This window comes from Macaca thibetana, chromosome 17, assembly GCF_024542745.1.
Source record: "Macaca thibetana thibetana isolate TM-01 chromosome 17, ASM2454274v1, whole genome shotgun sequence".
NCBI lineage: Eukaryota > Metazoa > Chordata > Mammalia > Primates > Cercopithecidae > Macaca > Macaca thibetana.
Genome location: NC_065594.1, coordinates 20,191,834 through 20,219,123, shown reverse-complemented (window position 1 = coordinate 20,219,123; position 27,290 = coordinate 20,191,834). Strand labels below are relative to the sequence as shown.

Genomic DNA, 27,290 nt, shown 5'->3' with positions numbered 1-27,290 from the left:
AAAAAAGAATTCAGAATTGATTCAATTGTGCATGTAGAAATTGGCCAACTCAACCATTCAAAAACTTAAGTAGAGATGGGAGGGGAGAGTAGCTGGGGAAGTAGTTATTTCTCTATAGTGAAAACACTGGGCCGGGCACAGTGGCTCATGCCTATAATCCCAGCATTTTGGGAAGCCAAGGCGGGTTTATTGCTTGAGCCCAGGAGTTCAAAACCAGCGTGTGCAATGTAGCAAGACCCTGTCTCTACCAAAAAAAAAAAACAACAACAAACAAAAATTAGCCAGGTGTGGCAGCGTATGCCTGTGGTCCCAGCTACTTGGGAGGCTGAAATTAGAGGATTGATTGAGCCCGGGAGGTTGAGGCTGCAGTGAGCTGTGATCGCACTAGTGCATTCCAGCCTGGACAATGAGCAAGACCCTGTCTCCAAAGAAAACCAAAAAATGAACACAAACAACCAAAATGGATTTAGTGTCAGAAAACTTGGGGTTTAACCAACACTAGATCTATAACCTTAAGAAAGTCTGTTAGTCTCTCTAAGAATCAATTTCTGCATTTGTGACATAAGGATAACACTTACCCCAAAGCTTGTAGAGAAAATAAAAATGAGATGAGATATATGCAAGCCCTTTGTAAACTGTAACAATAAAGTCAGTAAGTGTATTGTCCTATCCTTTCAATGGCCCTGGGAGGTGGTAAGACAGATATTACCCCGTGTGGTCAGAGAGGTTAAGTGATTTACAAGCATACAGTGTTAGAGACTTTCTAAGCCATCATTGTTTACAAGGTAGAAACAAGGTTTAGAGAGGTTAAGTGATTTTCTCTAAGTCAAAAAGCTTGTTAACATCAGAGCCAAGTCTAGAATCCTTGACCTTTCAAGACATTATTCTTTTCACGTTGACTTACATGATATGAAGAAAGGTTAGCCAGCTAATGCTATAGGTTATTAGCTAACTAACACTAGGGTTCTGCTGGCATTTCTCTTGACTTTAGTGGCACCATCTGAGAATGGTGTATTTATATTTCTAGAAGAACATGAGAATTTTATGCCTAGTAGTTTTAATAAATAGCCTTAGATGATTGTCTCGTTCCTACTTACAATGTGGCTGCATAATAAAGCATAGCCTCTCCTAAAGCCAGCAAATGGTTGTCTGTCCTATAGAAATTTATACATAAATCTTATTCATAAAATTGCCAGTAGCACTTTGTCCTAAGCATTCTAAACATTATAAATCATCATTCTTATTTGATGATAAACCACATCTTTGACCAAAATTTCAGCATTTGTTTTTATTTGTTATACTTTTCTCTACATGAACAACACTTCCAAAAGAAAATATAGCAAAGGGGCATTTAAACAGATTTCTAAAGCAAAAAAGTATTTAAATTTGTCCTCTGCAGTTGAGGCTTTTCTTTACTACTGTGGCTTAATATTTATGTTAAATGCTAAACATGAGACTGCACAAGGTTTTCAGGGATGCTCTGAAAAGTGGAGAAATCATGATCATAACAATTTTGAGCTCAGAAAAAAGTCTGATGTAAATGTTAGGCGGTTTGGTAATGACAGTGAGGATCTTGTTTATTGACTCCTGTGGTTCCTCCATGGAAGCAGGCTCAAGGCCCCATCAAGTTGGATTTCACGATCATCGCCGAAACCAGATCGGGTGAATGGCGGATTTAGGAGTTACAGAATGGAAATGAATGAGAGTATGCATCTTTTCCATTAACCCACACAATTTTCAGGATTAGGAAATCACTGTTTGTAAACCATGTTGGAATCCTTGGATAGCACATAATAGATAATTTTGATAGAGAAGTATTGCTGGTAATGGAAGCTTAATATAATCTGCAGTAACGCCAGGGAATGGTCCACATTTGGATGTACTTTAGATTCTTCCCAAGCATTTTATTGACTTTGGGCACAGAATAATCCTCAAGCCCATCTGGAAGATGAGAAACCAGGGCCTGCAAACTATTTTATAAGCTCCGTCCTGTCGCTTAGGTGTCTCCTCATGCCTTTGCGGTACTCACCAGGCACAAAGGCTGGTCTTCCTGCAAGTAGCACTTTCCTTACCACAAATAAAGAAGAGACGAGAAAGAAAAAGGAAGGGAAAAAAAGAAGAAAGAAAGGGAAGAAGGAAGAAAAAGAAGCATACAACCCACCTTTCTTTGTCTCATTTGCCTAGAAAAGTATAGTACTTTTTTTTCTCCTGGGCATATATTTAAATGGTAGATAGATATACCAGTCACTCAATCAAATGATTGATGGATGGTTGCTAAAATATTTCTGAAGGTTTTAATCAGCTTGCATCTTGTTTTAATAAAGCCCAGCTAAAAACTGTATTTGTTGACTGCTCTTTGACCAGTTACATTGACCCTGTGACAGACCATATGATCAAAGATTTCTATAGTCTCATTCACTGTCATCTAATTAGAAAGAACTCTAGCCATCAGTTAAAAGGGAGGGAAGAGTCAAACACATTCATAGCCCTCCTACCTCAGCCCAGTATAAGAAACCTAGTTCCCATGTCAGGGAACCGATCTTATTCCCTCATGTGTAAGATCCTGTTTAACAGATTACTTCACCAGCCCATAATGAAAGCAACCTGCCTGGCACCTTCTCAGAACTTTCCACTCTTGACTACAAACAGTTCCTGCCATGACCATTGTCAAATCAGTCAGGGCCTCCCTGGAGTGTGCTTGCACTGAAGGATTATGCAAGCTCTCTCCACATCTGTGCCAATCCTACCACTGAACCCATGGATGACCTTAGTCAAGCCTATGCTGAAGCCAGAAATTTCCTATCCGGAGCAATTTCTAACAGCTGAGCTGCTTTTAGTTTCAGTTTTTATTTGGTACCTTTTCACTCTATTGATAGCAAACTATACTAAGAATGATTTTTTTTTTCTTATATGGAATGTGTTACATCATTAGAAATCATTTATTGTCAACCTTTTTAATGCATTGATAAATTTCCTTCACTATTCTTTTATATTTAAACCAGGCACAGAATAATCTCCCACCATTTCACCCCCACCCATGGCCCCACTCTGGGCCTCTTCTGACCATGGCCCTCACATGAGGCGAGGTGTCTATGGGGCCAAAGGGCCTTTAAAGCCTGTTTCTAGATCATGCTTCTGGTACCTGGGATCCGCAACTATCCTCATCAAATGACCCCAAGCCGACTTTCAGGTCCTGCGTGGGCCTCTTTCCTAAGTCCATCTTCCTAGGACAGACTGGCCAATTGTGTGAGCACCCCAAGGTCTGAGAGGTGGGCAAGGGGTAACTGTTGGTTATGATGGAGTGATGGAGTGTGGATGTGAGCACTGGGTGTCCACACACATGCATTTGAGGTACCTTATGAGGTGGGACAGAGCCAGCCATGAAAAGAGAAGGGCATGGGCTATGGGCCAGGGGCCAGTACAGCCCATGTGACCGTGTTCTAGCACAGAACTTCCAGGAACCCAAGTATTTGAAATTTGGCCCTAGCTTTCCAGGTTATTATAACTTATATTTTATCAAAGTAGGAGGACAGAACGTATTTTATTTAACAGTTGGTAGCTTGATGTGTAGCTTTTACATATTTAGACATCATACATGGGCCTCCATTTATTCCATCCTGGGGATAACTGTTAGGTCTTCACCCCTAGCCACATCTCCCTCCCGGGCACAAGTTCAGTGTATCTATAATGGGACTCATCTTCCCAGGAAACCCTTCTTCTCACTTCCTATTTTTGCATAATAACAATTTCAACCAAATTTTTTGTTTCTTTCCATTTAAAACACAGCAGTTTCAGTGATGTTATGGATTGTTTTTTGTCAGCTAGCATGGCCTAACCACCACTTATCCCATGATTGCTGAGGGAGGGGAATGCATTCCAGTTTCAAACAGCTTATTTGTAGAAGAATGTAGCCCACATGCAAGGGGAAAGCTTCTTATTGCCCCAACTTAATTGCAAACTCTCTTACAGCATTTGTGCAATAAACATGCTAGGCACCTCTTAGATTCTAGAAATTCAAAGAGAAATAAGCTGTGGCCTCACCTTCAAATAACTCACCATTTTAAAAGGAACATACGTGAAAAGAAATAACTGCATTGCTCTACAACACCTAGAGTATGTGCAACTCAAAGTTGGAGGGAACTACCTCACCCCAATTATAGTTTATCTCAGACCCCAGACTTTTCTTCCAGACTCTGTGAAAGGCTTGCACCTCACTCCCCGCTCTAGCCTTTCTCAGTAGACAGGAGTTTCTCATGTACATAGTGAGACTAGGGAATTAAACACACATCTGTCTCACTGCATTTCTTTATGGCCATATGTTGAGCAACTTTGGACAATAACAGTTCAAAGAGTTGAACATTAAAGATCTAATGACTGTTCTTTTGTAGAGAAAAGTTTATTACTTTCTGGTTCTCTTGCATGTAGTATGACATCGTTGGACACTCTGGAGATGGCTACAACATTGGCCTGGTTCCAATTCACAAAATCCCCAAGGACAATAAGCAAAGACTAGAAATTCTGAAGGTAAATGTATTTTATTGCCTCTGTATTATGAAAGCTTCTATCAAATTAGGTAAAGGCTAAAAAGATTCATTGAAGAAGCAGTAGATATATAGCAAAGAAAAAAACTGTTTCACAAACATTCAAGCGTTGAACTGAGAAAACACCCATCATGCCTAAAATCCTTTCTCCACCATATAAAATTTAAAATTTGTTTCCTACATATTTTTAGGGCACTTGATATTAGATTGGGATTCTACAACCTGGGCTCCCTTGTATGTCCTATACGGCTCTTCTCAGCCCCTACATGTGCAGTAGAAGGAAAAGAATGACCCCTTTTTAAATTTGTTTATTTCAATAGTTTTTGGGGTACAGGTGGTTTTTGGTTATATGGATGAGTTCTTTAGTGGTGAATTTTGAGATAGTGTACCTGTCACCCGAGCAGTGTACTCTGTACCCCATATGTAGTCTTTTATCCCTCACCCCCCTGAGAACCTCCCCAACCTTAGTCCCCAGAGTCCATTATATCACTCTTATGTCTTTGCATCCTCATAGCTTAGCTCCCACCTATAAGTGAGAACATACAGTATTTGGTTTTCCATTCCTGAGTTACTTCACTTAGAATAATGGCCTCCAGCTCCATCCAAATTGCTGCAAATGCCATTATTTTATTCAGTTTTATGGCTGAGTAGTATTCCATGGTGTATATATACCACATTTTCTTTATCCCTCATTGGTTGACAGACACTTAGGTTGGTTCCATATCATTGCAATTGCTAATTGTGCTGCTATAAATATGTGTGTGCCTGTGTCTTTTTCATATTAATATAATGACTTCTTTTCCTTTGGGTAGATACCTAGTAATGGGATTGCTGGATTGAATGGTAGACCTGCTTTGGTCCTTTTAAGGTCTCTCCATACTGTTTTCCACAGTGGTTGTACTAATTTACATTCCCACCAGCAGTGTAAATGTTCCCTTTTCACCAATCCACACCAACATTTAATTTTTGACCTTTTAATTTTGGCCATTCTTGCGGGTGTAAGATACCACCGTATCTCATTATGGTTTTAATTTGCATTTCCCTGATTATTAGTGATATTGAACATTTTTTCATGTTTGTTGTCTGTTTGTATACCTTCTTTTGAGAAATGACTATTCACATCCTCTGCCGATTTTTTGATGGGATTATTTGTTTTTTTCTTGCTGATTAGTTAGAGTTCCTCATAGATTCTGGATACTAGTATTTTGTCAGATACATAGTTTGTGAAGATTTTCTCCCACTCTGTGGGTTGTCTGTTTACTCTGCTGATTATTTCTTTTGCTGTGCGAAGGTTTTTAGTTTAATTAGGTCCTATTTATTAATTTTTGTTTTTGTTGCATTTGCTTTTGGGGTCTCAGTCATGAATTGTTTGCCTAAGCCAATGTCCAGAAGAGTTTTCCCAATGTTATCTTCTAACATTTTTATTGTTTCAGGTCTAAGATTTAAGTCTTTGATTCATCTTGAGTTGATTTTGTATAAGTTGATTTGTATGAGAGGTGGTTGTACTAATTTACATTCCCACCAGCAGTGTTTCATTCTTCTACATGCGGCTTGCCAGCTTTCCCAGCAACATTTATTGAATAGGGTGTCCTTTCCTCAATTTATGTTTTTGTATGCTTTGTCAAAGATCAATTGGCTGTAAGTATTTGGCTTTATTTCTGGTTCTCTATTCTGTCTCATTGGTCTGCGTGCCTATTTTTATACCAGTACCATGCTGTTTTGGTAACTGTAGCCTTAGTATAATTTAAAGCCCTGTAATATGATGCCTCCAGATTTGTTGCTTTTGCTTAGTATTGCTTTGGCTATCTGGGCTCTTTTTTGGTTCCACATGAATTTTAGGATTGTTTTTTCTAGTTCTTTGAAAAATAATGATGGTTTTTTGATGGGAATTACATTGAACCTGTTGATTGCTTTGGGCAGTATGGTCATTTTTACAATATTGATTCTCCTCATCTATGAACATTGGATGTGTTTCCATTTGTTTGTGTCATCTGTGATTTCTTTCATCAGTGTTTTGTAGTTTTTCTTGTAGAGCTCTTTTACCTCCTTGGTTAAGTATATTCCTCGGGTTTTCTGTGTGTGCAACTATTGTAAAAGAGATTGAGTTCTTGACTTGATTCTCAGCTTGGTCATTGTTGGCATATAGCAGTGTTACTGATTCGTGTATATTGATTTTGTAGCCTGAGACTTTACTGAATTCATTTATCAGATTTTAGGGTTTTCTAGATATACAATCATATCATTGGTGAGCAGAATGACCGCTTTTAGAGTGCTCTCTGTCCCCAGTTTTTTGTATAATTGATTTCACACAATTAAGCCTGCGATAGAAAAATACATATCACGATTATAAGTAAATTTCCTCCATCGTTATTGATATGAGTACAATGTTTTTAGTATTGTAACTTTGTTTATTGGAAACTCAGCTCATTCCTTATTTTCCTCCTGTGTCATCTGCATCCTCCAATGTGATACCAAGTTTAATATTTTCTTGTTTTCTCACTTTAAGTGGAAGCTTACATTTTAAAACTAAGTGCCCACTGTGATAGTTTTGGAATGATTCCTATATCTAATGAAATTCTATGCCGGATACAAATATCACTGTATACTGTTGTCACTCAAATACGCAAATTAAATAGAACTAACTTAGAACGTGGGTAATAATTGGTATGTATGCATGCTCATGGTCAATAGAAAAATAATCATCTTTGTTTAAAAAGAAGTTTCTCACCATGGCTTTTGTGCAACTTCTCTTACCTCCAGACAATGCATGCCCACTCTCAGTTCTGCATGAGTGGGGACCACACGTTAGAAGGGACAGAACATGCCATCAAGGAAATTATCAAAGAAGAAGCTGATGAGTACTTTGTCATAGTCTTGAGTGATGCAAATCTGTCACGATATGGAATACATCCTGCTAAGTTTGCTCAAATCCTCACAAGTGACCCTCAAGTAAATGCTTTTGCCATTTTTATTGGCTCTTTAGGTGATCAAGCAACGAGGTAAGTGTCATCTGAGCATACAGAAAAGGGCAGGTACAGAGATACTGAATAGCTAACACATGCTGTTTTATAGGCTTAGCACCATGAGGGACAGTGAGGCAGATGGAGGAAAAACAGAAACTAGAGTTGCTAGCCTCGAGGGGTTTATAATCTAGTGGAGGGGATATGTTCTAGCTTTTGTTTGAATGAACAATAATAATTTTAAATTAATTATTTTTTAGTTTATATTTAAACCAATAATAAATCATTGACACATTGATTTTTCACTAATAAATTGGGTAGTATTTTATACATTTGGCATTTTATATCAAGGTCCTAAGCCCAGGCTAATCATTTTGTGTTCAAATCATATTAAAAATCATGAACATCTATTTTCCTAGCATCGAAGATAGTGTGTGTGTATGAATGTCTATACATATATATACACACATATGTATTATATCCCCATAGAGACGTCGCCTACATATATGCATGCCTGTGTATATATAGACACACTCACATATATCCCTTCTTACTGCTGGAGAGACAAGGCAGGTGAAACACTTGGCGACAACGTAAGATAATATACATATAGTTAGATACTACACTGAATATACTGAATATTCAATAGAGAATCTTATGATCAGACAATAAATACCAGTGGGTATGATCTGAAAGGAGAGATCTGGAAACACTTTCATAACTTGAGCACACTAACATTTATCTTTTTGAATTACAAACAGAAAGAGCTCATGGTTTTTTTCTGTGTTTAAAATACCTGTAAGAAACACAAAACACCAGTGAAAGTAAATCTTAAAAAAAAAAAAAAAATTCCTGCCTAAAGCACAAAGGGCCTACCTTTTTGTTATTCCACCCCTTTTACTTGTCATACTCTGTGATTGGAAATGTTTTAGTATCCAAAGTGCTAGCATCTTTTTCTCTTTCTATTCCCTTTGCCTTGCTGCAAGGCTGCAGAGTGAGGTTGAGAACAGACTTAATATCATGTCGTTACAGTCATTTGATGACATGACTTTGCATTCTTTGTAGTTTTTACAAGTCAGCGCTTTGCATCTTTTAGAACCTCCACATCCTCAAACACAAACTATGCCTTTTCCACCCAGATTTTCCTCAGCATCAGCCCACTATTAGGCAGACAACAAGCTCAACAAATACTAGTTGAGATGAAATGGCTATTTTGTCTTTCTAGTGAACAGATCCTGTTTGAATACTTAAGAAAGCACAATAATACCCTTGTGGTTTCCTAGGGAAATGGTCCAACATCCACTGGCAAAAGATATGTTGCAGAATTAGCTGGCTTACCAGGCATGCCAAATATACGATACTACACAGGATGGTTGAATTTTATTAAATGTCATTCCAAAGCCAGACTTCCTGGCACAGTGAAAGGAGGCGTTCTTTTGAAGAGAACTGTGTCTTACAGTTTTGTTGCCTTCAAAATGGCCTTTTGTTCCAAATGATAAATTAGCATTTAAAAAATTATCGTAACTTCAATGACAAGTTATTTTTAAGGATAATTCAAATCAAAACCCATTATAAGTTTTTTAAAATTTACTTAAAAATGAGTTGGAAAACATTTCATAAGCCTGTATAACCTCAGTGTCATTGAAGCAATAATTGGACAATCCAGATCGCATTTCACATTGTGTGATGTGGACCAAAAAAAAAGAGAGAGAGGCAAAGAAAGAGAGAAAGAACCACTCAGGGTTTGCCTCGGCAGCGTTTTTAGAGGCCTGTTTTCTAAGGAAGGAAAAGCATTAGAAATACAGTGTGAGGTCAGCATATTGACTAGACCCAGGAGGTGAGATGATCCCAGATGAATCCCTAGGGCTCTGTTCTACCAAGAGAATATGAAATACCAAGAAATGGCAGTAAAGAAAGGAAGAAAATTTTTTCTTTTCAAATTTGCCAGCTTTCTCACTGAAAAGACCTTCCTTTCAGTTCCCGGCTTTTGCTGTGTCTTTCCTTGTTGCTCTTCCAAGCCTTTCATTGCTTAATGACAACTAATTCAGTGGTAGGCAGAGAGCAAGATATGAGAAAGTAAAAACTTCCTGTCCTAAGAAACCATTAGGAGGCTGTGGTTTGCCAGGGCAGGAGGTGGAAGGGAGCACCATTTACAGGGGTAACTTCCTTACCCTTTCCATCCTGGCAGGCTGCAGAGAACTTTACCAGCTGGTCGGTCTTTCATTGCCATGGATACCAAGGACATCCCTCAGATTTTACAACAGATCTTCACCTCCACCATGTTGTCGAGTGTCTAAGAAGTGCTCTTCATCACCCTGATGACAGCAGGATTTGAAATAAGACAGGAATAAGGAGTATTCTGAAAAAGAGATACGGATGAAGTGACCCCATGCAGTGACTGGATGATTCCGGCATTCCTGGGTCTTCCTACACTTGCTCAGTAATGAGAATTCAGAAAAGCAGCCAGAGGGAGGCTTGAACATGGAAAGATGTTCCACTGATGAGTTCAGAAGCTCAAGCTAGTTGGCCCGCACTTTATCAAAGGTTGGGGTTAGAGGAAGGTGGTTTTGAGAACTATGTGTTTGGTCTGTTTCCAAAAACCTGAGGGGGAAAAAATACTTTGTTTTTGCCTTAACACATCATCTGGTCACCTAAGATAAGAAAAGCAACCCCATCAAGCCGAGCCTTTGGTGTCACATTCTGACATAAGATGCAAAACCCACCAAAATGCTCCTATCCAATAATTATTTTTATTTTCTCCCTGTTCTGCATTGACCAGAAAACAATGATTTTATAATATTTAACCCACCAAAAAGTCCCTCCAACAGCAATATTTTATGAAAGGTTGGCTGTTCTCAATAATTTCATTTTCTTGGCCAAAGTCAAAAGGAATCAAAAAATCCTTGGAGTGCTTGCCTTTCCATGTGACTTTTAAAAGGCTCTTAAATAATAAAGAGCAAATGTCCTCTTCTTCTTGCTGCTAGAGTGGGAGGAGAAAGGTATCTTGCCTTAAAAGTTTACTGTTTCTTCTGTTCTTCTAGCATCTCTCAAAAAATTCACAGTACTCCATTTTGAGGTGCAAACTGGTAATGCTCAAAATAATAAATGTTTATAAGAAAATTCTTTATTGAGAACATTCATACAAAAATTACCTAAAGCAAAGTAAAAAAAGTAAAATCAAGGTGGTATATTTGAAGTGAATGGTGATTGGAGATTTCTTTAGCTGTAACAAACAAACAAAAAGAAAGAAAACAACTTTTTTTAAAGCCTCATTCTTTTTTCTGTCAAAATGTACCTTATTCCCACACACTCTTGGACTGACCTTTGTTTTATCAATAGGCTCAATATCACTTTGTTTAAAATCAAATGCTTCAGCGGAAGTCATTCTCTCTTTAACCGTATAATGTAAAAACTCCTCTTCACCATTGATAGCAAAATCAGAAACTTTAGGGCACCAGTGAATTGAAAAAACTGGTCTTAAATTGGAAAAGCTAATCTTATTAATAATATTATCCTGTCCATCCATATATTTTGAAATTGTACAGGTCCATAATTTCATTTTAATTAACTATAGGAGAGAAGAGAAGATAATACCCATTTGTTCCATCACCCCCTCTCGCTGTCATTAACTATTAAATAAATAAAAGCTATCTGCTTTCCAGCACAGTACTACCTGGTGAGTTTGCATGGTTTTCTTGTTGCTCTAGTCAGACGCCTGCCCCATGTATTGAACCATTCAATGATGCAAACAATTTCAATCCAGTATGTTTCTTTAAAAATGTAATTGCATTCCAATAGTCATCACAACAGCAGCTGGCATTTACTGATTATTTACTGTGAACCAGGTATATGCTAAGTGATTTCACACATTATTTCATTCATCCTCACAACAATGCATGTAACAGAGGTATTTTTGACCTTATTTTACAGATAAAGAAAGTGAGGCTCAGAGAACTTAGGTCACTTTCCCAAGATTCCTGTTACTAGACCTTTCACTAACTATTCATGGTACCATTAACATCCTCATTTTACAAGTAAAGAAACTGAGGCTTAGAGAAGTTCAAGAAAATAGGCCACGCTCACAGCCAGGCAGGGGCAAAGCTGGGCCTCCAGCCTCCAGGCCCCTTAATGCATGTGCGTCCCTCATAATCCCACGCCTCTTGCGGCGTCTCGCAAATGTACGTGTCACACTCCTGCTGCCTTTCTCTCTTCCTTCCAGTGTGGCTTCTCTTCTTGTACCCTGTCCACATTCACAGAGCTCTCTTCCTCTCACTTTCCTCAGAAAGTCTATCTGCCCATATTCGAGTACTCAGAGGTGTGGGGACCGAGGACGTGGGACACTGTCAGGGGAACACTTCTAACTGCTCCTTCCTTGCTAGGCACAGCAGCGATCTGAGGAAGTGCCCTTCCAAGTGGCAGCTTAACCCCAAGGAATGCCCCTTAGCTAGCGGGTCACTGCCCCTGAAAGCCTTTGGAAGTGGAATCCAAGGGAGATTAAAGGAACAGCCAACCTTTTAACAAATCCTCCCCATGCATAACTACCTGAGGAAGCAGAAGCCATTTTTTTTGACATGGAAAGAATGTTCTCAAGTAATTTAATTTACCTTTCTCAACCAGCCAGACATCCTCTGCAATTGTTATTTTTTAAAAAAGCACAGAACTCCTGGCTTTTCTGATTTCTGAAGGGGAAGGATGATGGGGAAGGGGAATTGAGACTGAGAAGATGAAGAGCTTATTTTCACTTCTTGCAATACCTAAGAAGTGTGTGCATTTATTATTAAATGTACTTAATTATAGACCACTCCAAGCTGTTCCCAGGCCCTTCTTAGGGCCAGGACATTATAATAAATGCATTGTGTGCCTCAGGGGGTTCCATTGAAAGGCATCTAACCCCTGTCTCCTTAGTAAGCACATGTAATGCTGAGAAGGTTCATTGTTCCCGTGAGCAGCCAGGAGGAATGAATGCTGTGAATAGCTGCAGTATATGATGCATATTCCCCCCAGAATCCTTTGTGTGCCCGACAAAATGACCTCATCACAGATGGGGAGGCTCAGCACAGCCGTAAGAAGTGGATCAGAGGGGGGGTACTTGAAGGGAACCCATCAGATGTTTGGAATGAACCACTTAATTCTTTATACTACACTCTTTCCTGTGAACTGTCAGAGGAGGAGAAATCCATCAATGCGGGCAAGATTTTCTCTAAACAAACTCTTGGGCTTTGAAAGCCGTTTGGAAGTGGTTTTCAGTAGACAGCATTGCCATTGTTTCTGAAAGACCAACCCTGGAGGCTTCCACCCTCCCTCCACCTGGCTCCTTCCTGTGCCTGTCAGATCAGGCACAATTAAATTTCTAAGTGAATAAAGCTGGGAGAAACAGACAAGGGGAGCAACAGGAATAGTGGCTTATTTGTTGCATTTCAATTTGCTTCCAATGATCACAATTATAAGAGATATTCCACAAATTCTAAGCCAGCCTTTCCTGCCTGGACAACTTGTTTCTGGAATTACATTTTAGGAATAATCAAATGTCGACTTATATTTAATATATTGTACATAGCTTTTTAATCTTATAAAGAAATAAAATGTCCACTTTTATCATTTTTTTTTTTTTACAACCAGTGACAAAAATGGCTTTTAAAAATACTTAAGTCCAGTTTCTGGTCAGGATTATATCATAAGGTTCTTTTTGCTTTTTTTCTTCTTTTTTTTTTTTTTTTTTTTTTTTTTTTTTTTTTTTTTGAGATAGGACCTTGCTCTGTCACTCAGGCTGGAATGCAGTGGCACAATCATAGCTCACTGAAGCCTCAACCTCCTGGGGTCAAGAGATCTTCCTGCCTTAACCACCTGAGTAGGTGGAACTACTGGTGCATGCCACCATGCCCAACTAATTTTTTTTTTTGGTAGGGACGGGGTTTCACCATGTTGCCGAGGCTGGTCTCAAACTCCTAGCCTCAAGCAATCCTCCCACCTTGGCCTCCCAAAGTGCTGGGATTACAAGTATGAGCCCCTGCACCCAGCCATGAAAACCTACTGCCTTTTCTTTACTTTTGTTCTAAGACTTGCTATGGCAAAAGTACTTTAGGTAATGGAAAGGAATTCCAATGTTCCAGCTTATCATGGGAGTAATTGCAAACTCTAGGTAGAATTTGTCTGTGGAAAGGAAGTTCTAGACCTGCTCGGCTATTAAGTACCTATGTAAACTTGGGCTAATCACTTCTGGGTCTCAATTGAATTAAACCTATGATTTAAAGGGGTTGGACATGAAAATGCACTGCTCCATTATCTCAAACAGGAAATTGACTTGGTCCCTCGTATAATTTACAAGAGCCACACACTTCAGTGCAACTTTTGTCTCCAAAACCTCACACATGCAAAAGATAATCTATCTCCCAGCATACTGAGGATTTTGGCACCTATATCAACTGCCTTAAAATAATGTTACTGACTGAATATGCACACTGAACGTTATATAAACACCGTTAAAACTGAACAAAGGAGGCTTTCCCTCACCGGTTGAACAGATTCTTTCTGTTTGATAGTTATTTACAAGATTTCTCCCTATTGTCTCATGCTTTGCACTTGGCTGCCTTAAGATAAAATTACATGTCTGCTGATGGGCATATTGAGAATCAAAAAGGATCAGGAATTAGAAAACTACTGTGTGCCAAGAGTTGACCTTTGTTCTGCAGCTGAACAATGAGTGTGTGTGTGTGTGTGCGTGTGTGTGTGTGTGAGAAATCCTGTAAACAAAATTTCCTCCAGAGGGTAAAAAATGCTTGCCAAGCAAACATCTCAAGTTGAGAATGACATGACAACTCTTTTTTGAGAGCTAAGCACTGCCTGGGGCTTTTGCCTTCAGAGACCACATCTGTTCTTGCATGGTGGTGCACGTTGGCTTTGGAATACCAAGGCTACATAATTTTAAAATCAAGTGGTACTTGTGGTATTTGGCCACTCAGAGCAAAGTATAACACTCTTTTAAAGTGGTTTGGATCCCAGGGGTGGGAAGAACGTCATGTTCTGCTGTAAGAAATCTCACCAAGGAGACATGTAAACTCGAAGGAATGTCAGCGACTTCTCAAGATTCCCCTCTTCCACAGGTGCCAGAGACTTGGAGTCTTCCCTCTTTTTCAAAGGCTTCAGTGTATGTACTTTGGGGCTGCTGGCTCCTTCCCTGAAGGAACAATCAGAGTGTGTGAATAAATTCACACTCCAAAGATAGTGGGTGTGATCACAGAGGCGTTTCAGAATATAAGAATGTATTAGCTGAAGCATTAGGTCATGGTTGCTGGGGTTTGACCTGGAAATGGAAGAGAACAATCTCTCTGAACATCCTAAAGCAAGTTTGCTCCTTATGCAGGCCAGAATATGGCAAGAAAATAATGAACCTGTCAAGATTACTTTGTGTAATTGGTCTCATGACATCATGGCTGTACATGAAGGCTCCCTGATTGAAACTTGAAGAAAAATAAGTATATTTACTCAGAGAGGACATTAAAGTTGGATTTTTCAAGTGCAATGTATTTATATTAATAAATACTGCTGCTAATTTCATGAGACTGACCGTTCCTTTATTCCAGCGCTAATTAAGTCTTTCATCATCGGGACTGCAGAAACAGAGCGAGTCTCGACAAAGCTAGTTGATCCATTTCGTTTTACAAAAGATGTTATGGCCCATATGAAATTCAGCCCTAAAAATGGCCTAGAAAGGAACACGTGCAGCCCCAACAGAAATCAAATAGCAAAGCTGGGGAAGCAGCCTGATTGACTTGGCCTTGGCCTTACCTCCTAGGGGTGCCTCCTACAGAGCCTGGGGCTGCTGGGGAATCCAAGGGCCTCTGCAACAAGGCGGATGCTCAGATCCAGGGTGTCACACACAAAAAAAGAACAGATGACAAGGGCTACTGGGAAAGGCCAGGGTTTAGTTAATGGATTCATGGGTTGAATAATAAAATTGTCTATTTGGCAGTTGGCAAAGAGAGAATATTTAACTGAAAAGTTTCCTTCAGGGCTTCAGTGCTTGAGCAGCCATTTTCAAGGCTGATAGAATATGCATGTCCGTACATTGCAGGCTCAAGTACAAAGATTTGATATTAAATATGGAGCGCCAGAACTGAAGAATCCCTTTTTGCATGACCTTTCGTGGCGACTGGAAGAAACGGGCATACTCTGCAGAGGTGGAAGATTGTAGCAGCTCCACAAAACCGCATGAAAGCAGATATTCAGTCACTTGGCTGGAATGCAGCTCCACACAGCTGGCCTGGCGCCGTGCCCCACAGCATCTGAAGTCTATCTGTACACTGGTGTTTCCCTACAACAGGGGCTTCTCTTTTCAACTACAAGTATCCCTGAGAGGCTACCATCATGCACCCCTTGGTTTGAATTCTTTCATTCCCATGCTTTCCTCCTAACCCCCACTGGTAGGAAGGTCCTTAGACAGAGCGTCTCTGATGGGTTGAGGAGGTACAATTCGCTGGGGGCATTTGCAGCTTGGAGCATTACCCAAGCAGAGGACCCAGACCTGGGACACAACACGAGGGCAGGAGACATGGGCACCTCGGGTGACATTCTTGCCTAGGGCATATATTCTGCTGTCAGGCCTCCTGAGAGCACTCACTGAAGGCTGTGTTGGGTTTGAATGGCAGTGCCTTGGTGCTCCTTGGTCTTGTTTCTGCAGAGACACCCGGTTTTCCATTTGTGGTTTTGCCTCCATCTTATGGACGTGCTCTGCCTTTCTGACCTCTGGATTACGGAGGCAGGCGCAGCATGCACGTTAGGGAGGTAATTTCCTAGCTGTGATGAAAGGCCTCTGGCTCAGAGGAAAAGCAAGGCCTTTGAAATTGGACATCTACTCCACAGCCTCTGGGCCATTATTCGATAATGTGAACAAATCAGATTTTTTTTTTTTAATTTCTAATTCGGTTTGCCAAGAGAACTCTTGCCCTGTACTGTGGGCCTTTAGGAAAACAATGTATATCCCCAAGAGGCCACTACACTTCTCAGGAGCCACTTCTCTTTCCTTGCAGAAGCAGGGCCTGGGTCATGCCCCTCTGTTCGGCACAAGACGTGAGGAAGTTCCTGTGGAAAGAGCGTTGGAATTCCTGAGCTCCAGCCGGGTAAGGACTTAAATGAGATCAGTGTGAGCCTGTCAAACTCAAAATCAAAATATATCCCTCCTGTTGAGTGTAGGTATCGAGTACATTTCAGTGGAGCCTCCCCTACTAAGAAGTTTTCTAAAGTGCCTGTGATTCAGCCTTTAGGAAGCAGCTGTTGTGTAACAGTTTTTAAAAATCCTAAAAGCACTAAAGAGATCAAGTGCCTCTGAAAAAATGAACGTGGCCTTCTAAAAACAAAAAATAAAAACAGCTCCTTTTTCTCTTTAAGATGGTTCTTTTCGGGTACAGTGGCTCATGCCTGTAATCCCAACAATTTGGGAGGCTGAGGCGTGAGGAACACTTGAGCCCAGGAGTTCAAGACCAGCCTAAGCAACACTGGGAGATCCCATCTCTACAAAAATATTTTAAAAATTAGCTGGGCATGCTGGCACATGCCTGTGGTCCCAGCTCCTCGGGAGGCTGAGGCAGGAAGATCACTTGAGCCTGGGAGGTTGAGGCTGCAGTAAGCCATGATCACACCACTGCACTCCAGCCTGGGTGACAGAATGATACCCCGTCTCAAAAAAAAAAAAGATGTTTCTCTTTTTTCCTCTTCTAAGGAGAACCAGTTTTGTGTTTTCTGATCCTTGCTTGACAAATTACCTCCCTCCCAATTTCATTACTCCCACCCACAAAGTGCTTATAAAAAAAGATTCATGACACAATTTCCCCCTTAAACCCATGTCAGCCCTTCCCCTTGATAATCTAATTTGTCCTGTCATTTGGACATCATTCAACTAGATTGTCCCACCTGGGTCTTCTGTAAATAGAGGTCACATGGCTGGCACCGTGAAAATATTCTGTATGTCAGACAAACCAAAGGATGAGCACAGAAGGAAGAGAGAAGTTGACGTTTGTGATAAGAAGACGCATCCTAGTTTGCGTAGTCAATTCCATCCCGCCAGGTCACAAATACCTGAGAAACCTGGTGCAGGCTTCAGAGACCGCAGGATCAGTGCGGAATCCTGGGTCTGCCTGGCCTGTGAGCCCCATGACTTGGGGCAGGTTTTCTGGTCTCTCTGAGCATCAGGTTCTTCACCTCTAAGATGAGGATAAGAATCCCATCTCTTAGGGTTCATGTGAGGATTGAAATAAAATAATGAAAATGCCTCATAAACTGGAAGTGCTATCCGGCTCGAGAGGCGTTTAGAGTTTGATTTGGGGTTTTCGTTTGGGGTTTCGTTTCATCTGAAAGGTGTTTATTGGGACGGTCTCCCACGCATCTTGATTCAGGGAGCTTGTGGTGCTGCTCTGTCTGAGGAGCATCTTTCTCTAAGCCTCACTTGTCCTCCTGTTGAGTAGCAGATGACGAGCTGGGCAGTCAACAACGCGAAACTCCCAGACCATGCGGCCTTGGGGCATCCTGAGCATTTCACATCCATGACGTAGCAATCCTGGCTCTGCACCAGGCATTTCTCGTTTCCACTTCTCCTCTGGAGAGGATGAGGGAGGTCCTTTGTGAGAGGCATGTTCTCATGAGGAGGTGGTCACTTGCTCCAAAGGCAGGAGCATGTGGTTTTAATCCCTCAGAGGGAAGTGGGCCCCTAAGAGATGAGGGTCTCTCTGACCAATTTTGTTTGGAAACCAGGTCATCCTGGTCAAACACCTCGGAGCAGATGCAGAGCCCACAGCAGCCTCTTTGGATGAATGAAGCGGGAACCAAATGAAAGAAAAGCCCCAGGTAAAGCAGTGGGGCGCAGCGGCGGATCATGGAGGCCACTCCTCTCCTGGGACTCTGTTCTGCCAGGACCATGCACAGCCTGTACTTGCTGCCTGATTTGCACACATGGTTGTGATCTTGATTTGTTTCCTGGTGAAAACTGTTTCTCAGACTCTGCCATGGCCTGTGTCTGGATGAGGCGAAACGGCCTTTCTTAGGAGTGGCTCTGAGTAGTTTGCTCTGCAACAGGTTTCTCTTGAGGAGGCTGTTAGCACTGGAACTGCCTTAAAGATAAAGAGTCCCTCTGGGATGTTTTCCTGGCCTGTTCCCTCTCCCCAAACCCAGGGAGAACCCTGACTCAGCTGAGCACTCAGCTCCCAAAAGAACTGGTCCGTTTAGTCCGTTCCTTCTGGGGGGAGTCTTAGAGGCTAAGCCTAGGGGGCCATGTTATGGCATATACAAGGAGAATAATTAAAAATATTATTATTATTACATAAAATAATAGCAATAGCTAACTCTTATCTAGCACTTCCCATGCACCAGGCACTTCCTAAACACTTTACATGGATAAACTCATTATATCCTCACGACTCCTTTGGACAGGGACTGTTCTTATTCCCATTGTATTTGGAAAGCAAAGAAAACCAGTCTACCCAAAAAGAAAAAAGAAAAAGCCAACTTGCTGACTGAAGGAGAGAGAAGTAAATACGGCACCCTGGAACTCTAAGAATGTGGCTGTGGGTCCTAACTTTCCAATGTCTGGTCACGGTTCCTTTGGGGGCTTGGATGGACCCCCTTCCTAGATAAAGACCCATAAGATGCCTTGGTGTCCTCCCAGCACCTCCTTTTCACTTAAGCTAGCTTGGGAACCATGGCAGAGTCATTTACTGCTCAAACATCTCCCACATTTCTCTGGGGCCTTGCAATTAGGTCAGGGCGGTGAGACTGGTTCTGGCCACTGGGCTGTGAGCAGAAGTGATGTGTCAATAATGGGCTAAAGCCTTTAAGAGCCAGTAGGCAACCCTCCAGCTCTCTTTCACAGAATCGGAGTGACTGAGAAAACCATGTGTTTTAGATGGTGTAGCTCTATCTAAGATAGCAAAGCTTCAGTGAACCTGGGATCCTGGGTGTTACGAACTGAATATTTATGTTCCCCCAAAATTCCTGTATTAAATCCTAAAGGCTGCTGTGACAGTATTAGGAGGTGGGGACTTTGGTGGGTGATTAAATCATGAGGTGAAGGCCTCGTTAATGGGACTGGTGCATTTATAAGAAGAGACACAAGAGCTCCGTCCCACTCTCCACCATGTGAGGATATAATGGGAAGATCGCTGTCTGTAAACCAAGAAGCCAGCTCCTACCAGACACTGGACCTGCTGGTACCTTGATCTCGGACTTCCCAGTCTCTAGAACTGTGAGAAATAAATGCTTGTGGTTTAATCCACCCAGTCACCCACAGTAATTTGTTATAGCAGCCCAAGCTGACTAAGTCACCGGGTGATGGTATGGAGCAGAGACCCCCACCAATTTGCACAACAGCCTAACAAATATAGCAGGTTAGTTAGGTTTGTTGTTTTTCTCATGACCTAATACTCCTAGATTGAAACAAAGACCAAGAAATCCAAGTAAAATTTGGATTGGAGGAAACAGTTCCTCGCTGCTGGACAGCTATTTAATTAATTGGGTCACCACCATGCAAGGCACTCAGAAAATGAGAGAAGACATTGAAGACGCTTCCCTCCAGGTGCTTTCAATCAGCTGGGGAAACAGAACGCATCACCTTAAGAGTGTGGTGAAATAACAGCGTTTGATACCAGCTTCTGTGGTCCTGAGGCGGTAAGAATGGCGCTAGGTGCTCAGAACACTGTCTCATCGTTCTTTCCATATCTGCCTTCCCTGTTGTGGGAGGAGCAAAAGCAGGGATCAAGTCTTCTTTGTCTTTGGCCTGGCCCCGAAAAAGTGGTTAATAAATTTTTGCTGAACAAATAGCTGTGGGATGGGGAGGCACCATGGGCCTGGGAGGCAGAATGAGTTCTGGCTCTGAAAAGCTGGCAAGACCCACATGAGCCAAGAGGAGCCAAGGAGCCCCAAGAGAAAGGGAGAGTAAGCGTAGTCTGAGCAAAAGCCTGGATTTGGAATGTCCCAGGGGTAGCTGAGCTGGCAGGCCTCAGAGGACTCTCCTCCTCCTCCTTAGCTGTGTTCAGCCAAGTAGCTCTAGGCAAGGCCAGGCCCTGAAAAGCAACCTTCTCCTCACAGCCACTATGGTGGCCTCTGGGCTGCCCAGCTGCTGACCTCAACCTTGACTGGCCAGGGGTAAGGTGGGAGGCTGTCAGGGTAACCCAGGCCTGCCTGGAGCCCAGAGTAATGATAGGTCAACAGAGCAGGCCTCATTATGTGGAGCAGCTTCATGATGTGGCTGTTTTGTGTGCATTTTTTTCCGTCTTGAAAATGAGCTGAGAACCTTCCCAAGATTACAAGTTGGATTGGTGATGAAAGGTCTGTCCTGTGCAGAAGGAGCCCTAAGGCAGGAATTTGCAAGTCCTTTTGTTGAAAATGGCTTGTTCTATGGCCTAAACAAAAACAAGGAAAAAGGGAAATCAATAGGGAGCATCAGAATCATCTCAGCCTTTGTGAGGCTGCCTGGGATTCTCTGGCAGATCGCCACGGCTGCCAAACATTCCTACCTGCACACAACTCAATAAGACACCTAGATTAATAAATCCCTAGAAGACTTTAGAGAAAATCACTTGGCCCATGTTCCCCAACCCAGGCAAAACTGTGCTTCCATCAGTCACTTTGCAAAGAGCCCTGAACAACATGGATTAGTCAAATGAAATGGATGCACAATGGACAGACAGATGGACAGATGGACAGATGGACGGACAATGAATGCATGGATGGATGGATGGATGGATGGATGGATGGATGGATGGACACACAAATGAGTGGGTGGGCGGTGGGTGTATGGATAGGTCAAAGATGAGAAAGTCTACCCTATTTAAAATATCTCAGCGAAAAGAAATACCCAGGGCTCATGTTAGTACCCATGATAATAGGGCAGCAGAGGAGGCATCTCAGCTTTAGCCCGAGCAGGAATTTTGCCATATCTGCAAGAGTGGTAGCATAGGCCACGCCTAATCCATCCCCATGAGAGATGAGGAACCAACTGGAAACAATTCCAACTCAAGGGAAGAGCAAATCAGACACACGAGCTTGACCCTATAACAAAATCTTAGTAGTGGCAGGGACAAGGATGGCTGTGTGACATTGAACATGAATTTGTGTCTAGATCAGGCCCTGGTGACAAGCAGATACCCAGGAAGCTGTGTCCAGATGGTGGCACATAGTGACACCCAACAGAAACCATTTTTCTCTAGGAACCTGAGACAGTTCCAAGTGACCACATGCTAACTAGCAAGCCCAGAGGTCTTGGCGCATATGACCTTAAGTGCATGGGCATTGGATTCAAGTCATAACCCCATACTAACTAGTTTTCTGTCCTAAAAAAGCAAATATTTTTTGATATTTTGTATTGAAAAATATGTATAATAAAATTCACACTTTTAAAGTGTACAATTCAGCATTTTGGAGTATATTCACGAAGTTGTGCAAACATCAGCAATATCTAATTCTACACCCCATACTTGCTAATAGTTACTTTGCATCACTCCTCCTGTCTCCTAGCACCACTAGTCTACTTTCTGTCTCTATCTTTTTGCCTGTTCTGGACATTTCACACAAATGCATTCATACAATGTGGGACTTTTTTTTGCTTCCTTCACTTACCATAATGTTTTCAACGTTCATCCATGTTATATCATGAATCACTATTTCATTTTTTTTACAACCAAATAATATTCAATTACATGAATATACCACATTTTGTTTATCCATTCATTAGCCGATGGGTCTTTTGGCGAATATGAATAATGCTGCTATGAACATTCATGTTCACGTTTTCGTGCAGACGTATGTTTTCAGTTCTCTTGGTGGAATTCCTGGGTCGTAAGATAACTCTGTTTAATTTTTTGAGGAATTGTCTAATTGTTATCCAAAGTAGCTATACCATTTTACATTCCCACCAGCAATATAAGTGTTCCAATTTCTCCACATCCTTGCCAATACTTATTCTCTGTCTTTTTGACCATTGCTATCCTAGTGGATGGGAAGTAGTGCCTTGTGATTTGAATTTGCATTTTCCTAATGACTAATTATATTGAGCAACTTTTTTTTTTTGGGGGGTGGAGTCTCACTCTGTCGCCCAGGCTGGAGTGCAGTAGTGTGATCTCGGCTCACTGCAACCTCCCCATCCCAGGCTCAAGCAATTCTCCTGCCTCATACCCCTGATAGCTGGGATTACAGGCGTGCACCACCACACCCAGCTAATTTTTGTACTTTTTGTAGAGATGGGGTTTCGCCATGTTGCCTAGGCTGGTCTCAAACTCCTGGACTCAAGCGAACTGCCCACCTCAGCCTCCCAAAGTGTTGGGATTACAGGTGTGAGCCACCATGCCCAGCCCAACATTGGACACTTTTGTATGTGTTTATTGGTCATTTGTATATCTTCTTTGGAGAAATGTCTCTTCAAATCCTTTGCCCATTTTTAATTGGTTATTGGTCTATTTATTATTCAGTTGTAAGAATCCTTTATGTATTCCAAATATGAGACCATTATAAGATATATGATTTGCAAATACTTCCCCCATTTTGTGGGTTGTCTTTTCACTTTCTTGATAGTGTCCTTTGAAGCATGAAAGTTTTTAATGAAGTTCATTAAACTTTTTTTTTTTAAGTTTTAAATGAAGTTCATTAAAAAAATGTTTTGATGAAGTTTAAGTATTTGTTTTTGTTTGCTTGCATTTTTGGTGTCATATCTAAGAAACATGGCCTAATCCAAAATCATGAAGATTTACATGTATGTTTTTCCTTTTAAGAATGTTACAGTTTAGCCATTTAGGTCTTTGATCCATTTTGAGTTAATTTTAGTTTATAGTGTGAAGTAGGGGTCTAACTTCATTCTTTTACATGTGAATATCCAATTTTCCCAGCACCACTTGTTGAAAAGACAATTATTTCCCAATTGAATTGTTTTAGTATCCTTGTCCAAACATAATTGACCCATGAATCAACGTATGTGTTTATTTCTGTACTCTCAATTCTATTCCAGTGATCTATGTGTCTATCCTTATGCTACTACTATACAGTTCTGGTTATTGTAGCTTTGTAGTAAGTTTTGAAATTGGAAAGTATAAGTCCTCAAACTTCGTTCTTTTTCTTCAAGGTTATTTTGGCTGCTATGGGTCCCTAGAACTTCCATATAAACTTGAGGATTTGTTTGTCATTTCTGCAAAAAAAGGCCGCTGGGATTTTGGTAAAGATTCCATTGATCTGTAGATTGCTTTGGGGAGTCTTGCCATTTAACAATATTAACTAATTCAATCCATGAACACAGGAGGATGCCTTTCCATTTATTTAGCTCTTCTCTAATTTCTTTCACCAAGGTTTTGGAGTTTCAGTGTATAAGACTTACACTTCTTTTTAAAATTTATTCCTAAGTATTTTATTCTTTTTAATGCTATTGTATATGAAATTATTTTAATTTCATTTTCAGGTTATTCATTGCCCATGTACAAAAAGACAATTGACTTTTATGTATTGATCTTGTGCCCTGATACTTTACTGAACTCATTTATTATTTCTAATGGAGCAAGTTAGAACATCACAATGCTTACTGTTCTTACTGAGATTCAGCCATTTTTCTTATGTAAATGCTACCCAGACTGCTGTAAGTCTTTGCTCAATTTCCAGAGTTTCAGAAAAGTTGAATTCTGACCATTTTTGCCAGGATTCACATTGCTTTTATGGAGAAGAGAGTCTTTTGAGGTCCTTATTCCACCATTTTCACTGACATCACCCAGCTTGAGGAAGTTTTCTATGCTTCCATTTCCCCAACTGCACAATGAATTGCTTATCTTTCCATAATTTTTTGGAGATGATTAACCAGGTAATGTGGTAAAGTGCCTGACATTACCTGGCACTAATAAGTATACAGGCAACTTCTTGTCACCAGAGACACAGGAAGGAACTGGCAATGGATGTTCAGTGGCTGCCTGGCCGTGTTTGTGAGCACACAGCGGTGCAATCCTCGGAAGACTGAGTTTGTCCCCAAACAGCCTCCTGGCTGGGCCCCAGCCTGGGCTACAGTCAGTTCTTCAGACTCCAAACCTGCCTTTCCCTCCCACAGTGCACCACCTCAGTGTCCACTCCCTACCAGGAACGTGTTACCGCTCCAGGTAAAGGAGGGGCTGAGCGCAATTATGCTCACAAGGCCAAGTGAAGTCCATAAAGCCTAAAGGCAGCCAAAGCCATCTCAGGCCTCAGCCAGGTTGGGGGAGGCAGAAAAATCCATCCTTTTAAACCACACCAGCTCCACCCACCTCCACTTCAGGCCAGCCCTGGTTAGTAGGACCTTCATGAGTGGTTCTGAGAAGACTAAACCCGGAGATTATGTGATCTGTGGTATCATCCTGAGAGAGCAACTGAGTCATGCAGTTAACCTGGATGCCCATCCAGTGCCTTCTCCCGGCTGCACAGGGCTCCCAAGCACATTAGCTCAGCCTCAGTAGCTCTGAGGGGGTGGTTCATGAGCTGGGCGTGCACAGCTCCATCCAGATGCTCCACTCATACCCACACCCCCTGAGCTCCTGACCAACTTGACAGCTGTTATCCCCTTTTCCGGAAAAGCCTCTCCCTCCACCCCTACATGCTCACCTCAGTCTTTTGAGGTCTGGTTCACGTGACGTCCCAAAAGACCCTCCCTGGAATCTTCTTTGCAACCGCTTTTCCTCATTCAGCAAATATTTGCCGAGCGCTTGCTGTGTTTCAGACACCATCCTGGGTGCTGGAGGCACCACAGTGAACTTGCTCTCAGGGAACACACATTCTAGTAGCAAGAGCCTGCAAGTAAACAAGTAAATGTATAATATGTGGGTGGTGACAGACTCTGAGAATAAAAGGAAAAAGGTGGCTCACACCTGTAATCTCAGCACTTTGGGAGGCTGAGTTGAGAGGATCACTTGAGCCCAGGAGTTTGAGACCAGCCCAGGTAAGACAGTGAGACTCCCGTCTCTACAAAAAAAATGCAAAAATTAGGCAAGTGTGATGGTGCATGCCTGTAGTCCTAGCTACTTGGGAGGCTGAAGTGGAAGGATTGCTTCAGCCCAGGAGGTTGAGGCTGCAGTGAGCTGTGATCAGGCTACTGCACTCCAGCCTGGGCAACGGAGTGAGACCCTGTCTCCAAAAAAAATTTTAAAAAGGTTAGAATTCGGTTAGGGGACACTATTTTAGGTAAGGTACACAGGAAGGCCTCTCTGATAAAGACAATAACTGAACAGAAACCTGAAGGAAGGCAGTGAACATGCAAATATCAAGAAGGGTGTTCTACTCAGAGGGAATAGCAAGTACAAAGGCCCTGTGGTGGGACCGTGGGAATCTTAGAGAACAACAAGGAGGCTGGGGTGGCCAGATTGGCATAAATGAGGAGGAGAGCAGCAGACAATGAGCCCAGGAGACAGCAGGCACCAGACCTGGCCAGCCTTAGAGATTACGGTAAGAACTTGGGATGTCCCACGATGTGGGTTTAGAATCCAGTGAAGGTTCCAAACAGAAGGGTGACATACTCCGAATTGCATTTTGAAAGGACCACTCTGGGTGCCACGTTGAGAACAGACTGTGACGGGCCAGGGATGGACTCAGAGGGACCAGTTAGGAGGTGGTTGTGGTAATTCAGACCTGATAAGATGCTAGCAGAGGTGGTGAGCAGCCGTCAGAATCCAGATATATTTGGGATGTGGAGCCAGTAAGACAGATGTGAAATGTGAGAGAAAGAGGAATCAAAGATGACCCCAAGGCCATTGACTTGCGATACTGAAAACATGAAGCTGCCATTTATGGAGATGGGGAAACCAAGCACATGGAGTAGAATGGGTGAGTCTTGACCTTGACCTTCTGCCTCTAAGGTCATGCTCCTCTCTCACAGATGCAGCCCCAGTTATGGCATGACATGACTTTAGCGGGTCTTCCCGAGCCATTGGCAGACATCTGCAAGTTTTATCTTTTGATTGGGGGCACCTTGGACATCTCCAACTGAGATCCTCTTTCCTCCAGTCATGTTGTCTGAATGTACTGGGAAGCAGCAGGGCTTGTCCAGGTCATGATGGTGACAAGAGGCAGCAGGCTGGACACCCCCGTGAGCAGACCCAAGCTGAGGCAGTCAGGCTCACTCCAGCAGGGCTGGTAGGAGCGGAGGAGCAGGTATCAGGGCAGGAGGCCTCACCTCGCCTGCACAGTAGAATCACGGGGGAATTTCTGCCCGGGTCCTACTCCAGGCCAATTGCCAGAATGTGGGGGTAGGAGCCAGGCGTCCATGGTTTTTAAAGTTCCCTAGTATTCGGCCAAGGTCGAGAGCAATTTCCTTCAGTCAGCAAGTGTGTCTTCAGTGCTTCTTGTTGTTTGCTGATTCCAACTATGCTTAGCAAGAACCTAGGCACTGTGGGGGGAAGAAACACCCCTGTCCTTACAAATTAAGGTGAAGCAGACAGGGACTGCAGGGCATTCTCTTCCTACTCTGCACTGAAATCAAATCAGACTCTCCGAGATAACATTGAATCCTCCTAGTCTCATTTTATGCATCTCCATCTCTAGCCCTGCTTTGAAGGTGAAGCATATTTCAGAGATTATTTTTAAATGCAATCTGGCAAAGCCCTGCCCAGAAAGTCTCCCAAAAGGGCCCATGGTGTGTGGAATGTGGCAGAGAGGTGACAGAGTGCGGGCTGAGCCAGCGATGTCCCAGGTGTTCCTTTCCTGGCCATGGGCACTGGGACAGGCTGGAGTGGTAGGCAGGACTGAGAGGAGAGTGAGAGAATGGCAGTTCCCCCAGGGCAGACTGACCCACAGACAGGTCCAATTTCAATTC

General features: G+C 42.1%; 1 protein-coding gene across 2 annotated transcripts in view; it reads left to right on the top strand.

Annotated features, from left to right (window-relative positions):
* The window catches only part of VWA8 (von Willebrand factor A domain containing 8), a 395,340-nt gene extending 384,178 nt beyond the window's left edge, over window positions 1-11,162 (top strand). For both annotated transcript variants that reach the window (XM_050766153.1, XM_050766152.1), the window contains exons 43-45: window positions 4,426-4,524; window positions 7,302-7,540; window positions 9,690-11,162. In XM_050766153.1, coding sequence (XP_050622110.1) covers window positions 4,426-4,524; window positions 7,302-7,540; window positions 9,690-9,798 — 447 coding nt within the window. In that variant the 3' untranslated portion in view covers window positions 9,799-11,162. The remainder of the gene's footprint in view (window positions 1-4,425; window positions 4,525-7,301; window positions 7,541-9,689) is intronic.
* The last annotated feature ends 16,128 nt before the right edge of the window (window positions 11,163-27,290 follow it).